Source organism: Eutrigla gurnardus, assembly GCF_963514095.1.
Source record: "Eutrigla gurnardus genome assembly, chromosome: 9".
Classification (NCBI taxonomy): Eukaryota; Metazoa; Chordata; class Actinopteri; order Perciformes; family Triglidae; genus Eutrigla; species Eutrigla gurnardus.
Genome location: NC_139923.1, coordinates 18391146 through 18407259, shown reverse-complemented (window position 1 = coordinate 18407259; position 16114 = coordinate 18391146). Strand labels below are relative to the sequence as shown.

Sequence of the window (16114 nt, the reverse complement as noted above, 5' to 3'; positions counted from 1 at the left end):
AATGAGGAACATGTCAGCGGTTACCACTGACGATTATGTCAGTTCACTTCAGGCGCATGCGACAACGGATGTTCGACAAACCTGTCTGCAAACGAAATCATAGCAAATCCAAGTGTCTTGTCCTTAACACAATAAGAGAAACGTCCCACTTTAAGCAACATCTACTACTTAGTGATGCTTCTGGTGTTGTAACACCGGTCATTCGTCTCTGTGCAACTCTTATGTAAATGGCATGCAGTCCATGGCTAGAACTTTTGATGAAATAATCTATTACATGCCTGGAAATGTAACACTTTGGTACTATAGTAATATAATAATAAAAACTACCACATTTAGCAGACAGCTGTGTGTAATATTTTTTTTTAATTTGAAGGATAATGTAACTTGTATTCAGAGTTTCAGCTACTTAAATCGTAACCTGCATGTGCTACCATGTGACGTGACTCGTGGGGGCGTTCACAGTTTATCCTCAACATAACCAAGGATACAAAATACATGCATCCATAATTTACCATTTGAAACTTAATATGATCCTGAACATAACCTTTCAGATGGCAATGTTATCCATTTTTGGGAGCTCTGGTAGGTAAGTCAAGTAGCTCATTTTCAGCTAAAGCAAAATAGGAGAATTTTGAAATTATTTCCCAGGACATTTGACTATTTCCTCTTATTTCCCACTGTTTTCTATGTGTTGTAATATACGTTTTGTCCAAGCCATACAACATTACAAACAACTGTCGATGGATAAGATCAACGATGATGTCAATCCCAACAAAGTGCAACAAAAATAAACATTAAAATCCAGAAAATAACTTCAAAAAGAACAGTTATAGTTCGTCGTGTGATACATGCAGCTGTCTGCCGTAGTCTGTTACTTCACTATTCATGAATGTTTCTTGATTTTTCAAAACTTCAGCCTCCGAGATCTGCCCGTCTCCGTCGTGGTCCATTTCCTTGATGAGGTGGAGAGCCTGTTGATGACAAGCAAGCAAAACGAGGATAATAAATGAGTGAACATGCTGCCGTACCATCATGTAGCCAAATGATGTATAGTCTTACCTCTTCTCTTGCTGCGCCGTAGCTATTAGGGGCAACCCAGCGAAGCTGCTCCGCTCGATTCAACTTGCCGTCCTTATCGTGATCATAGAGATCTTTAAACTGCACGGTTTCTTCAATCTCCCACTGTGAAGGGGAATCCTCTGGTAACAAAATAAAGTGAGAACATTGAGGTTGGAAATTGGGCATAGCAGAAGACTAACAACAAACAGATCCCTCTATTTTTTTTAAATTGATCTCTGTCAACTTACCATCACCCTGGACATCTCCAATGAATTCACTCAGACTGATGAGTCCATCTTTATCTAGGTCATATTCACTCAACACATCTTCGATGGCAAAATCCTATGATGACAAAATGGTAAATGATACAATGGTAAGATTACATGTGAAGGGCACTCTTATGACGGGTGGGAGGATGGATTATTACATCAGGTTTTGCAGGAGTAAACTCGTCTTACAGCCATGTGATCCACTTCAGATGGGTGGGTGAAGGCGAGAAACTCTGTCACATTAAGGCCGGACGTGCCGTCCACATCAGCGAAGTCAAAGCGCCTCCTTTCCTTCAGGTGGAGCTAACGGGGATATGTGTCCACGTTAAGGTATTACAGATAAATCAGGCTGTAGTTCAGTGTGATGGGGACAGTAAAAGTATACCGACATGTCTGAGAGACTCTTGCTCTGGATCCTGCAGAACAGTGTCGTCATCAAAACTGATGAGCTGGTTATGAGTGACCATGTTGTATTCCTCCCATGTGACAACGCCATCTTTGTCCGTGTCAAACTCAGGGAAGCGCTCCTTTACATCATCCAGAGCATATTTTCTGTAGACGTGCTGAATCCACAACGCGATCTCCTCTGTTGATAAAAACACAACAGACTTGAGTTTGACGTTTCAACGCCTCTGTTTTATCTGAGAGACAAATACGTACCCGCATTTAGCAGACGGTCAGCATTTGTGTCAATCCGCTTCACAATTCCCATCATCCTTTCCCTCTGTTCTGCTGGGCTCAGTTTCTTCATCTCCTCGTTGTCCTAGAGGTGCACAAAGGAAGGAGAGGGGAAAGTGAGCAGGTGATGAAGGAAGAGTAGATGTAAGAAATTGAGTAAAGAATATTTAGAAACCTCATCTGCCAGCAGGATGTTCATGTCATGTTCAGGACTGTGCTGCTGGCCGTGATCTTCATGGACATGTTTATGAGAGCTTTGTCCAAATCCAAACTGCAGTGCCAGCAGGACCCACAATGCAGATGATCCCATCTGGTGAGTAACACAATTATTTAACAGCAAAACAAATGAGTGAATTGGAAAAACACCACAAAATGCTATCTAATTGAAAACTAATGTAACTGTGCGACCTGGTGGTGAGCCGGTGGAAGTTCATTACTTTCTGTGTGTGAGACTTGTCCTACATGATGAAACCATGGATGTTGGATGAATCCTGCTAAATCTAAGTACATAAGTCTGAGTGTGTGTGTGTGTGTGTGTCTGTGTGTGTGTGTGTGTGTGTGAGAGAGAGAGAGAGTGTGTCTAGTGCAACAACTGTCTGTTGTCTGCAGTCGCTTTAATTCAGTCCTGTTCATAGTTTTTGTGTACGAAAACAGATAACGCAATACAAACAGGCAGTGACACAATCAGCTCAAAAACTACATTAACCACAAATAGACACAGTTCCGGACAACGCATACAAGCCAACCATAAAGTAATTGCGATAAGCTGACAAATAATGGAAATCTAATGTGCTCTCAATGCCGTTAAAGAACTTACGTTGATAAAATGTCCTCTTCTGACGCCCGTGTGATTCAGCCAATCAACCCAGAGGATACGTGTACTTCCGGCCGCTCATTTCAAAGTAAACGTTTTGTGATTCTGGCATGTGTTTGTAATTTAAAATCTAACTACACCACGCTCATCTAGGATGCCATACACACAGGACTGACAAGAGATACATCTCAAAAGATAAATGAAAATCTACTGTTTATGTTTCCAGACTAGGTTTCTGCTTGGTGGCCTTTATTACAGCAGCAGCAGTGGAGGAGGAAAGGAGCAATAGTGTGAATGAATGTGGTAACAAAAACATAGAGTGAAAATGAGCACAACACAGAAATTAAGCAAATATAAGCAATGTGCAGATAGATATAGATGACACATTTTGTAAGTCGCTTTGGACAAAAGCGTCTGCTAAATGACCTAAATGTAAATGTAAAGGTAATGAATAAATAGACATACAGAGACAAATAACAAATGTATAACACCATATATACAGGTTAAATTATAACTTCTAATGTGCAGTATATACAGGGTTACAAATAGTGCAAGGAGATGACACGCTGAAAAGCAATGTGAAGAGAAGACAGCTGTTTAAATACTAGTGTACTAAATACTAGTTGAAATTTAAATAATCTGAGCCTTAATAGCCTTTAAATGCTAGTGTAAGTGTCTTTAAATGGTTGGTGGCAATGCTTGGTGTATCTATTTTTATAGTTCCAATTGAGAAAGTATCCCAAGTGCTTTTATTTTGAAGGCAGGTTCACGTCTTCTTGGCGTCGTGCTTTCGTGCTTGACAGCAGCGATCAACCAAACGTCCCGCCCGATCTTCCGTCTTCATGGTTGCCATGGTAGACAGTTCGAAGTCCCGCCCTTTGACCTAAACTATATTGTACGCGATTGGCTGGCACCTGTGCCGTGTCAACGTTACGGCGATTTCATTGGATAATCCCATCACCAGTAAATTTCACAGACTTCCTGCTTTTGTTAGGTTGTCCTCGCTGTCATGTTTTTATCTGACATGTTTTTTCATCAACTCTGACAACAAGAAAACCGTGGCCGCTGACTTTCATTTCCCTCCGACTGAACGTTGAATTTACCGCGTGTCGATGTCCAAAGACAACCGCCATGATGGACGACGGCGTGGCGCTGGGCAGCACCGTCTCGGCCCGAGAGTTAGCCAAGGTGGGGACGGGAGGGAGAGGTCTGGTAGCAACAGCTCAGGCTCCTCGCACGGAGGAGGCAAAAACAAGAATGCATCCATAACCGCTTTAAAGGTACGTGATGGCATTTTTTAATCTGGTTGATTACAGCTAAAATACAGCAGTATATTACGTTTGGAGCATTACATTTCCAGTGCACGCCTAGCTAGTTTGAGCTAAGTGACTGGACAATTGAGAATGGATTAATACATGTTGACAGTTACAGCAGCAAAGGTTTTTTTTAAGGGTGACCTGTGTCAAGTTGTCATCCCTAGTGGTAAATAATTGAAACGTTTGCACTTCCACCCGCACCACCATGCATTTTTTAACCAAATGATGATAATTGAGATTTGTGAGAGGACGCCAATGCATCATGGGATTGTGTGTACACATGTGCAGTCAGATCATTCGTTTAGCAAGACAGGGGGAGTGTTGAGCAGGGCAACTTGAGAGTAATCATGACAAGTCTGTATCACATGGTAAGCTATCCTGTTTGTGCCAACTTCTACTTGCAGACTGTGCAACTTTGTACAATTTGTAGGCAGCCAGACCATGTGGGCTTGTGTGTTTTGTCCCCAAGCAACCTATGAATCATCAGATGGCGAGTCCAATCACATCCAGAGCATCACCCTGGGAAGCTAATGCATGGCCGGGCTTGCGTTAGCACACACTGTCTCTGAGCCTGCAGCTATACTCTCATCATTGGCAACACAGAGCGGCAGGCCTGATGTGTGCACATGACTGCGTAGTGCTGTGGCAGAAGGAGAGAGAGAGTGAGAGGGAGAGGGGGGGCTCTGATGCAGAGCAGTGAAAGCAGAGAAGAGAAGCTGTAAATATAGGAAGCTACATGCAGCGGAGAGCAGAAGAGTGTGGCAGGCAGGCGGAGAGCAGTGGGCAGCGGAGAGTCGGGGCCTGAGACATGGCTGTAAACTCTGCAGGGCAGTGAGGGCTCAGGCTAGATTACAGACAAGAGTGAGAGACGGGGCTGACAGACCGCTGAGCACTTGTCTCTCTCAATCGCCACTGGGAGAGGAGTTGACACAGCTGGGCAAGTTGCTATAGCAGTGTGGACTACACAGTAGGAGTCTATTTTTGGTCCTGCTGTCAGATGACGATGTCACCTTGCACAAGTGCCAGGGCTGGTGAGGGGGAACAGGTTGCCTGAAGTGGGCCGCAAAAGTATGTCAGGGGTGGATCAGGACGAGGAACCTGCTTACAGACTGTACTTCTATTCTGTATGTATCCTCTAATCTTTTGATTTTTGTCTGTGTCTCTCCTAATGAGCGAGATCTCACCCACTGTCTTGCGACTTGCGTCTGTTTGTAGACATTGCCAGAAGGGAAACCTTATACGTGCCCCTTATTCAGCACAGTCTAGAAGATAAGCATTCTCTGGTGAATATGGATTGCTTTGCCAGAGAATAAAACAGGAGTTATGCTCCACAATGTATCATATTTTTCTACAGTGCAGCCCAAGAGACAGCTTGTTTACAGCTGGTTGAGTGGATCAAGAGAATGTTACTGTTAGCCCTTTTTTTTGCCTCAGTCGACTGCACACAGTTAGCCAGCTATCAGTTGTAAGTAGGCAATGTATTCCAACAACATTTCTCTGTCATCAAATGGCTGCCAAATCCAGTAAATATTTACAAATTGTGGACGTGAGATGGTGCATTGACGCTGACCTACGTCACTAGATTCTGCAAATTTTAGCTTGGCCTTTGTTGTTTGATATTCTTTTATCTTTTGTGTCGTCTTTTTTGTACTTGGCCGAATAAAGCACAGGCAACTCGACGTGAAGAATTTTGCTCAACAAAAGTAGGTCAGCTGGGTATCTCCCTCTGGGACATTAAATAGTATCGGACCAATACACGCATGCTGTTTCTGCATGTGTGACTCCTAATGTGTCATGTTCATATTCCAGCGGCATTGAAGGATAGTGTGCGAAGGTTGTTACATATTATGTTACATAAAGGCCTTATTATCGCTTGTTTCTCAAAGCCTAGGACAAGACAAAACTGTATCCCTCTTGTTTTGGATTGTGTGTTTCAAGCATAGCTGTAGCTTTCTTGGAAGTGTTGCTAGTGAGAGACAGCTAGGAAAAAGGAGAACGGTTTGTTCCATGACTCATTTGCTATTAAGAGGAGAACTGCCTCTTGATTTTTGTGTTGGATTTAGGTAATAATTTATTTTAAAGTCTGAAACCACATCTTATAGTTGTCTGACCAAAATAACCAAAATTGTTCTGGTCCTTGGTCAACATTAGACTAAATAATTTATGAAGTGTACAGAACAGGCTATTCTGCTGGGAGAGGGAACACAGGGAGTGGAAGGTCCCGAATGATAAGCCTCTAGGTATTAGATTCTGTTTTGTTTTGTAACCAGATTGCCAGAATATTTAGATACGAGATTACCAAGGGAAATTATTTCAAGTAGCCTGTCTGGCACACAGTGTATTTTCTGTCTGCGTAATTGCATAAAATAAAATTGAGTTGTAGATGTTATTGCTTCTCGGGTGCTCAGCAGATTCGGTCTCTGCATTAATGCATGAGCCGTTTGTTCAAACTGTTGTGTGACAGTGAGATAGGGATGCAGGGAGTCGTTGGTGCCATGTTTCATCACGGGCACATCTTTATGTTCCTTAAGTAAAGGATGGGATGAATGACTTCTTGCAACATTTATTTTGGTTCATAGTGTCTGCTTCACTCGATGTTACAGTCAAGCCCACTGATGCATAGTCAATGTGTAGGTCAACCATGATGCATGCTGGGCACACAGTGGGTTCAGAGCTCTCGCCTCTAGCTGTTTCTTGTCAGTCTGTGCTAGCAGAGCTATCCCATAAACTTAATTTGTGCAGTGTTGTAGTTTCAACCTCCTGCTCACAGCTACACCCCAGGGATGGGACGGATAATTGAAACAACATATTGCAATAGAGTCATGTTGTACTGAGCAGTGCTATTTTTTTATTGAATGGAGGGGTTAGTGATTTAAAGTAGTCGTTTTTATAACAATTAGTACTTTTATCTATTTATAATTTCCTCTTAAAGGTACAGATAAGTGTATCATCCCTCTTCTACAAACATTTAACTTGTGTGTGTGTGTATATACAGACAATTTGATAGGTTGTGACCTGTTTTAAATCATAATGCTTTCAATAAATGCAGACCGTTGACTTGCTTGTATGAAAATATTTTTAGATCTATTCTGCTGTAAAATATACTTGAAGTGCTGCACAAAATGTGTGTGCGGGGTGTATTAAAATGGAGGTAACCATAGCAACACCACCCATGCTTCAGGCTGTGTTACTGGTTAGCTGGTTAGCAAATCCATTAGGAGATCACAACCAATTTGTCTGTGTCTATTACTTTCTAACGTCCCTACTCTGTCTGTAGCGCATCATAAATACTTGGTTGCATTTGAAAAAAATTAAGTAATTTCCTAATACAGCCGGGAACTGTCATTTCTTTTAGCAAATGTAACTCTTCAGGATTTATCGTGTGCATATTTGTTGGGGACTATTTTCAGTTGTGGTGCGCAGGTGAATATTTGATGCAAAAAGACGTAGGATTACTCAAAATGCTCCAGTGCCCATGTTTGTTATAATGAAGGAATTTGACAACCAGTCGAACTGGTTGGCTCATCAATGTTTGTTTAATGTTTTTTGGACAACAATGGAGTTCTATGGCACAGAGGATTAAGTTTCAATATATCAGGCGTTGGCTGAATTGGCAGTACATGATGATCTTTTCAGGAGATTTTTGACTACGACCAGACTTGTATTTTAAACTGACTGCAACCTAAGGATGCTTTATTGTGCATATATTCCCTATATGTGCCCCTATACATCATGTTTCTCAGAATTGCCGGATGCGGCACAGCTTCACATATTGGTCCACCCATTCTTGCATTCCTACATAAAGAGAGCAATATGAGTCATTCCAAGTTGACATACATGAAATTAGATAAATGGAGTCCATGTTTTCCTGAACTCAATGAATCCCATATCTATTCTCTGTTCTGTGTGTTCTTACATATGGCATGATTCATATTGTGCTGCTCCACACCGTCTCTCCTTGGCTCTTGGATAAAGTTCAACTTTCAGATTTTGAATCTGTTTTTTTGTTTTTTTTCCGGCAGGCATCTTTTCAGCGCTCCAACAGCCATGACAAGGTGAGGAAGATAGTTGCTGAAGAGGGCCGTGCTGCTCGAAACCTCATTGCTTGGAGCGTGCCTCTCGAGAGCAAAGAGGAGGAAGGTTAGTAGTTGCGTGCAAATCAAACTTTCTGCGCATGCTCTTATTTAGGCTTCACATTATTGCCACATTAACATCACAAGTGAATGGAATATGACATTTGTATTGTTTAGGTCCTCATTGTGCTGTGGGAGGTGTTGCAGCTGACGTTTACTTTTGTTGATTTCTCATATCTTGGGGCCAATGGAAGAAATTCAGCCATTTATTTTGAGTATTACAGTGACCATATTTTGTAATGCCGTTCACAGTCTGTGAAGGAACAAATGTCTTATCTCATGGCTAGACTGATAAATAAAGGAGTGTTGAAAATCTCTTATGTAGGTTAAAGCTTACACAACTGCCTGGTCCTTTGTCATGCAGAAGAACATTATGTTTTGGTGGCACAGATGTGTCGTTTGTGAGCTTGTCTTTGAACAAATCTTTTCAGTGAACGAGAACGATTCTTTCATGTCAATCTTCCATCTCGCTCCTTCCCTAGACTTTATTTTACAAGTCTGTGCAGCAGAAGTTCAAATTCCCTGAAACTTGGTCATGACTTGGACATTAGTTCAGGCTAATAACTCGATGACAAAGTATGAAACCGCTGCTCGTGTTTGATAGCCCCCTAGAGGCGAACAATGACTGTTGTGATTGCCTTTGCCTATAAGCCCAAAACAGAGCTGACTGGGTATAATCTACCTATATGAATGCACTAGCAATGCAGTAAAGTTGTTAGTAAGCGTATTTCTTTATGATAATGCAAGTTGGTGTCATTAACAAGCGTATTTGATTCCTACAGAACATAAGGCGTAGCATGCTTTTACAGAACAAAGACTGAAAGGACTGAAAGTAGCGAAATGAAACGAAAAGGAATAAATACGAACTCCCGACCAATGTCAGGACAGCAGAGTCATTTGCCATCTTCCGAAAAAGGCTCAAGACTCACCTGTTCAGACTTCACCTCAACTCTACATAGCATGACCCACTAACACCCCCCCCCCCCAAAAAAAACCTTACCTATAGCACTCTGATCGTAGCACTGTTGGTCTTGAAGTACTACTTTACTCAGATGAGGACCTAACACTTGTTCTATTTTTAGCTCTTACTTTATCGGCAATGATACGTTGTGGTTTCTTTGTTTCCTTCTTTTGACAAATGTACTTATTGTAAGTCGCTTTGGACAAAAGCGTCTGCTAAATGACCTAAATGTAAATGTAAATACATTTTTTTTAACAGATTCGAAAGAAATATGTCTCTAAACTGAATGATTTCGCCCACCCTGTGTTATACTGTGGTTCAGGTTTTTGGTCAATAGAATATTCTGGAAGAGGCTTTGAATCGTTTACAGTGCTGTCATTTTTGAAATCCTGAAATGGAAAAGAAAAAATAAGACTGATGGTGGTAAATTTCAACTTAAGTGTGTTCAACATTCTTTCTGAAACTTCTGTAACTGAAGTTGACTTTACCAATCTATGCTCTTGTCAAAGCCACCAAACTCATTTGACAAAAAACAGTAATTTTGCATTGCAGAACACTGGAATTGCTGGTCGAACTCTCTGTCTAGTCTGTCAACCTTGGACGCTCCCATTAGAGTCATTGTTTCTCTTTTTATGACATTTATCAACAACTATTTAAAACCACATTACTGTGACCGGCTTAATAATTGTCCATGATCACCCCATATTCATGTTCGATTGTTACCTTCATCAGGATTATTGAATATTATTATTTTATCTGCCGCTTTACACAGTATAAGCGTCATTTTTCTTCTCCATAGCAAAGTCCAAAAGCAACTCCAGTGGTAGTGCCAGGTCCCAGAGGATCAACTCTGGGCAACAGAGAAATAAGAAACAGGTTGGTATGCCATTTTCTTCCACTAGGGGGCACCATTCACCAAGCTAAGTCATCTATTTCTTTTGCCCCCACACTGCAAGTGGATCTGTGATGGTCATGAATCTCCCTGTTTTTGCATTTTGTAAGTCAGTCTTGGAAAACCTGAGTTTAAAAAGAAAAGTGGAAAAAGGTGACCACTCCTAGCCTGCAACTGTAGTCTGTGACGTTATATTCATTTGTGGCTACCGACCAAAATCCAACGTAACTTCATTTTCAGCATATAGCCTTTTGTTCATTATATATTATTACATAAGGTTGCGAAATGTGCAAAAAGATATGAGCTAGATTGCAGCAGGCTCCAAGGAGGATTTTATGAGATGGGACATTATATAATTGTGTGATAGCAAAATTATTGCCAATAACAATCTGTCACTCACTGGGCTAGTAAAATGTTCATTTTATTTTTCATTCTGTCCCAATATGCTCATCTATATGCATGATTGGCAATATAAGGCATGCAATAGCTGAAAAGCATGACACTGCAATGAGTTTGTCATTTGTATCAATAATGTTTGGTCCAAACGTTGTCTCCCCAGAATGCTGGTGTGGAAAGTAAAGGCACAGCTGGTGCCTCGTTGGACAAGGGGACAGAGAAGAGTCCCACCAAAGCCAGACAGCCCCGTAAGGTGGACCTGCGAGCACGTTACTGGGCTTTCCTCTTTGACAACCTGCGTCGGGCTGTGGACGAGATTTACGTCACCTGTGAATCTGATCAGAGTGTCGTAGAATGCAAGGTTAGTCTGCTTTTAAAGAGAGAGAAAAAAAAATGACCCAGGTAGACATGTGAATACTAGTTTCAGATCAGTGGCTTCATGAAGGGTGTTAGGATTTATGACCACTAGAGGGGGACTTTGAGATAAAAAAAAAGAAGAAATATCTCCCTCACAGCTTACATTCCTCTTGATATCTGCTTTATGTCAGAGGGGCTCTCTGAAGGCTTGCTGGTGAAAGAATTATCACAGGACTCTCTCTTGGGCCTGACTGACCAGACCGAATATTGATGACAGACCGTAAACAATATATGTATTTGTGTTGTGTTTTTCGTCAGGCATTTGCTGAATTGGAGGTTGGCCGTTTTTGGCTCCCTTTGGTCTACATGTGGCTTATATAATTAACAGCATTTTTGACATGATTCTTGGATTTGTGTGTTTGTTTTGGTGCAGCGTGACACTGTGATGTTGCTCTGGGACGTATTGGTATGATCTTGACGGTCGTGTGTTTTATTGATTCTTCTGCCATGCTGCATTATGCTGAGCATGGTTCTGGTGACGTTCTGCGGTCAGTACCGTACACTAGTTCCCTGTGGTGTGGTTGGCCTGCTGTCAGTGCCACAGCACAGTTCCCTGTGGTGTGATCAGCATGTTGTCGGTTGGCCTGTGTCCGACATCTGGCCGGTCGGTGTTTCCCCCCCCCCCTCCTCATACCACTGTATCTCTCTACACCCTAATGCTGTCTAATGGCCATGGAGCTGGGCGCTGTTCGTAATTCCCCATCCCACCCAGCTTGGGTTTAATGGACACTGATAGATGATGGAGTCATCTGGAGAGGAAGCAGAGTGCTCTGATAGCCCCTGGCCACAAACCCCCAGTGTAGCTGTGGGGAATCTGCATTGTGTGCTCTCACACAAATAGCTAACACCCACAAATGTATAAGGCATAAATGGAACCATTATCAGGAAGTGATGTCTAATTCTCAGACAAGACTATGTTCCTGTAATGCTTTGTTTAAGTTTGAATGGGAACCTCAGCGTTGATATATGTTTTCACACTCAGGGAATTTGTTCCCCAAGCAGAATGATTCATATATGCTTATTAATAATGCCCTAACTTCTTTAACCCCCAGCCCCCAGGCCTAATTAGTTCCTATCAACTGTTCCTTTATCCCATCCCTGATTTATTAGATGTATCACCCGGACCAGGCTAGAAAAGTACTTGGCGTTCCTGTTCACTTGGAGGCGAACTAATTGAATTTCTTTTAATCTATAAATATATATTTTAATTGGGCTCATTGCTTTTGAATGGTTTAACTTTAAACAAAAAAATCCCACAAACAATTTGTTAATTATTGACAAGAAGGCAGTCACTCTAAGGTAGTTGTACCTGTTCAATCTTGTCTCTATGTATGGACCATAGGCTTTTACTGCCCCTCCTATTTTATGGCAAAGCCTCTGGAAGGTTAAACATTTTGTCATTCATCATGAAATGTTATGTGAGGGTTGTATTTGGATAAGTATGCCTGTTAACATGCTGAAAGGCACTTTACGGTGCCTTCACTCATTGTTGGTTTATCTGTCAGAGGAGCAGCAAACCCCTCTCCATCTTGACCTTCATTACCAAATGAACGCCACGCCATAGCGGTGGTCTTTGCCTGTTAACCAGCTCTAATCAGCAGACCCGCTGCTGGACACATCTTTCACTGGCCTGACTTGTCTATTAACTAAAAGCACTGTGAAGCTTTACTCTCAATTACCACTCCCTTCACGCTCCCCATCAATCAGTTGTGTGCGTTTCATTAGAGCTCTGGGAAAAAGCTCCACACGGCCCACCGTGTCTGGACGACCGACGCTGTGAGTCGGTTCAAGTGCAGATAATAGGAATTTGCTGAAAGGAATTTGCCCTCTGTTGTTCCTCAAAACTTTGGATCTCTTTTTTATTTTATTTCCACACACACAAGACTTCATTAAATCATGATAATGAAAAAAAAAAAAACATGACAGGAGAGGTCAAGACCTAACTCTGACAAAAAAGGTTAGTTTCTAAATACTTCTATTTAGATAAATGGAAGAAGACATAATTGGCAACATTTCGTCTTTGCACATGAATATGTGGGGGCCAGCTTTTGCTTGACAGCATCACCCTTGATCTACTAAAGTTCCCTGAACGTTTTTAACTGTTGAAAATGTTAATATCACAAGCCCTGAATAGAAAATACTAACTTACTAGGAAGAGGTAAAGTAGAGATATACTGAAAACATTACAAAATCTAAGAAAACATTGTTACATGAAGTCAAGTTTTGTTCTATGTTTCGAGTGTTTGAGTGCCGCATTTTATCGTCACTGAATGGAAATAGACTGAAGCATGTGTGTCAACCTACCTTTTGATTGTTCATGTTTGTGTTGCGTAATCATTCTCCATCCTGTCACTGTAACTACTGTTTTCAGGAGGTGTTGATGATGTTGGACAACTACGTACGAGATTTCAAAGCTCTCATTGACTGGATCCAGCTTCAGGAGAAGTTAGAGAAAACGGATGCCCAGAACAGGTGATCGTCACTTCATTTTTCTTCACCCCTCACTCTCATTCACTCCCCATGTTACAACTGCTCCCTGAGGTGGAACTGGAAGTGCCGATGTCTGGTCCCTGGATTCGAGACACAAACGGAAAGGATCAATAGGCTTGGCTTTAATTCAAAGAGAGTCTATCGGCTTCTCTTTAACACAGTGACCACTGCAATCGGAAATTGACTGAGTCGATGTGCTACCTCGCAATGTGTTCATTTAAAACATACTGTTAATCAATAAGACAACCTGAAACCTTTAGATGCTCAATTTATTGTAGATCACTGCAAGCGAATAAGCCATTTAACTGATTTTCCAAAGTGTGAGCCAGGTCTGTGCGTGTTTGGCAAGTAGGAATTATAGTTGGTGTTGGTTAAGTAGCGTTTGCCATTTTCACTTTGTTCAGGCCCACATCTTTAGCCTGGGAGGTGCGTAAGATGTCTCCGGGACGCCATGTGATGCCAAGCCCCTCGGCGGACAGAATGGTTCCTTCGCCAGGTGCACGTCGCGTCCTCAACTTTGTGTAAGCTCTCTTACTGTCTTTATCTCTCATCGTACGCTGCACCAAAACCCCATTAGGGATCACAGCATTCTATTTGATTAAATTTGTATCATAAGGTATCCTGTTTTGAACCAATCAATATTTTGAAACGATGCCTGTTTTTTTTTTAAAGGGGTTAGAAAATGCACACTACGTAATCTAACAATACAGCCATTGATTCCTGATGGTGAAGCATTTGTTTAATTCAATTTGTTGAGTCTCTCACTCTTTGGCCACAGAATGAGTGGAAGGTGTAGATGAAAGTGTCAGTTAAAGACTGCTGAAGCATCGGTTCAATATGTGCACCGCTCTGTAATCGGATGCTGCAGGAAATGGATATTGATCATGATGAAGGCCCGTTTCCAGGCACTGACAGTCTTTAGACTGCCGAAGCATCTTAGACGGACTAGTTTGATCAAATTGAAAATCATACCTACCAACAGTAAAGGTTACGTTGTTCAGGTGCACATTTGTTTGTTCTTGTGCTTGATGTTGTGTGTCTCATTCAGCGGTCCGCCACCCAATCTGGCTGCAGTCCGGCTCGCCCACACAGGCCCCAGCTGGGCGGACCGTGTGAAGAGCACTCAGAACGTCCCAAGCTCCAGTCAACCGGCCACCGCTCCAGTAGAAAAACTGGGTAAGAATTCTCCTCCTGCACAGACCCAGAATGCACTTTGAAAGAACGCCGTTCCTTCAAACGCGAAGAGCGCAGTAACGCTTCTTCTCCTTGACTGACGCGGCTGCAGGGTTTTCCCTTGCTCAAAATGAGATGGAGGTGGAACCACACTGATCATGTGCACACGTGTGCCCGTGTACTGTAGCGGTGAGCCTTCAACTTGCTCAAGCAAAATCATTATATGGTTGAAGAAAATATACATTTACAATACAAGTGTTTTTTTCCCCCCTTCGTCAAGTTTTTTTTTCTCTGGAGCTTTTCCTTATCTAATGCAAGGGTCCTATAGATTTTAATGCCCCCTGAGGCAAATTTGTGATATTGGGCTATATAAATAAAATTGAATGGGAATTCCTACATATTGTTAATTCCTAGAAATGTTAATTTTCATTATCTGTTGTCTTCTATGTAGTAATATTTGTTCTGTGTCCTGAAATAGCATATCATATGACATGGTTAAGCTACGCATACTGATATATGAAACGGATTGTAAAACAAATGGGTTCTGCTGACAAAATATTATTTTCGCAAAGGTAGATGTTTGTGAAGCATTTTAAAAATATGATAAGTATAATAATCATAATATATAAAATAACGGTAATCCCCTTTCACACAAGCCACTTTTATACTTTTATGTCATGTTCTCAAATGTAGGCTACTAAAATGAACTAACACCAGTTTTGACAGATATATCTGAACTTTTGTATTAGATAAAGTGGGGGGGAAACACAACTAAAGAGAGCTGGAGGTGGGACGGATTTTTATAAAGACAGCCGCATCGTAATTCTCTATATGCAGGAAAAACCCTTAGTACCTCTTGTGTTTTTCAGGTAAAAAGGATGCTGAGGGCTGGGAGACGGTCCAGCGAGGACGTACTGCCAAACCTCGCTCGGCTGCTATCGTTGCCAAGGTCACTCCTGTCTTAGCTCATGTCACCCCAAAGCAGGACGGCCACAACAATGACCAGTCCCAGCCACCACCGAAGGAGGAGCAACAACTCTGTCGTCAGTGCCCGCCGGACAAGGACACGACCCAACAGGACTCTGAGCAGCCGGTCCCTGTGGATCTTGACCCCATGGAGAAGGTTGGATGTCCGGAGAACGGGAACGTGATGGAGGTACGGAGGTTCAGTACCTTGTGACATCTCTCTCCCAGAGCAGTCCCTGGATATCAATTATTCACAAGGAGCAGAGTAACACTAGACCATTTTATCAGCCACATTTGTTTTTGTTTTGGGCTCCTTGGTATTCATAGACATACTGTCCAGACAGGCATATCAACTTTAAGGCGATTGATTGTACACTGACATTTCAGAGGCAGAAAACCCATTTTCACTCTCATGAAATAAATACTGTGTCGATGCCTCAAGACACACATGGTAAGAGTGTGTTAAAGCCATCGGTTGAGTATTTCCAATATATCGGCTTATCTTGATCATGATCGGATATTTACGGCATGTCAGTACTAGCTTTCCTGC

At 42.0% G+C, this 16114-nt stretch overlaps 2 protein-coding genes across 4 annotated transcripts in view; one reads left to right on the top strand and one right to left on the bottom strand.

Moving 5' to 3' along the window:
* Positions 1-825: 825 nt before the first annotated feature.
* rcn2 (reticulocalbin 2) lies at positions 826-2870 on the bottom strand. The gene is made up of 8 exons (XM_084017714.1): positions 2824-2870; positions 2182-2316; positions 1989-2091; positions 1718-1914; positions 1518-1631; positions 1308-1401; positions 1060-1199; positions 826-971 (listed from the first exon to the last, which is right to left on the bottom strand). The coding sequence occupies exons 2-8, from the start codon at positions 2314-2316 to the stop codon at positions 828-830; spliced, it is 927 nt and encodes a 308-aa protein (XP_083873840.1). The 5' UTR covers positions 2824-2870; the 3' UTR covers positions 826-827.
* Positions 2871-3823: 953 nt separating this feature from the next.
* Positions 3824-16114, top strand: part of scaper (S-phase cyclin A-associated protein in the ER) — a 56410-nt gene continuing 44119 nt past the window's right edge. Inside the window, exons 1-8 of one of the 3 annotated variants that reach the window (XM_084017703.1) lie at positions 3824-4100; positions 8159-8276; positions 10030-10106; positions 10682-10879; positions 13307-13407; positions 13830-13946; positions 14474-14601; positions 15468-15754. In XM_084017703.1, the coding sequence (XP_083873829.1) occupies positions 3933-4100; positions 8159-8276; positions 10030-10106; positions 10682-10879; positions 13307-13407; positions 13830-13946; positions 14474-14601; positions 15468-15754 (1194 nt within the window). In that variant the 5' untranslated portion in view covers positions 3824-3932. Of the gene's footprint in view, positions 4101-4951; positions 5261-8158; positions 8277-10029; positions 10107-10681; positions 10880-13306; positions 13408-13829; positions 13947-14473; positions 14602-15467; positions 15755-16114 lie in introns of those variants that run through there. The other 2 variants (XM_084017705.1, XM_084017704.1) reach the window with 2 other exon arrangements.

Excerpts from the sequence above, each read along its gene's own strand:
- rcn2 (XM_084017714.1), bottom strand. The coding sequence starts at position 2,316 with ATGGGATCATCTGCATTGTGGGTCCTGCTGGCACTGCAGTTTGGATTT. Across the intron at positions 1,200-1,307 it reads TGGAGATGTCCAGGGTGATG|AGGATTCCCCTTCACAGTGG; the intron begins GTAAGTTGACAG and ends TTTTGTTACCAG. Across the intron at positions 972-1,059 it reads ACGGCGCAGCAAGAGAAGAG|GCTCTCCACCTCATCAAGGA; the intron begins GTAAGACTATAC and ends TGTCATCAACAG.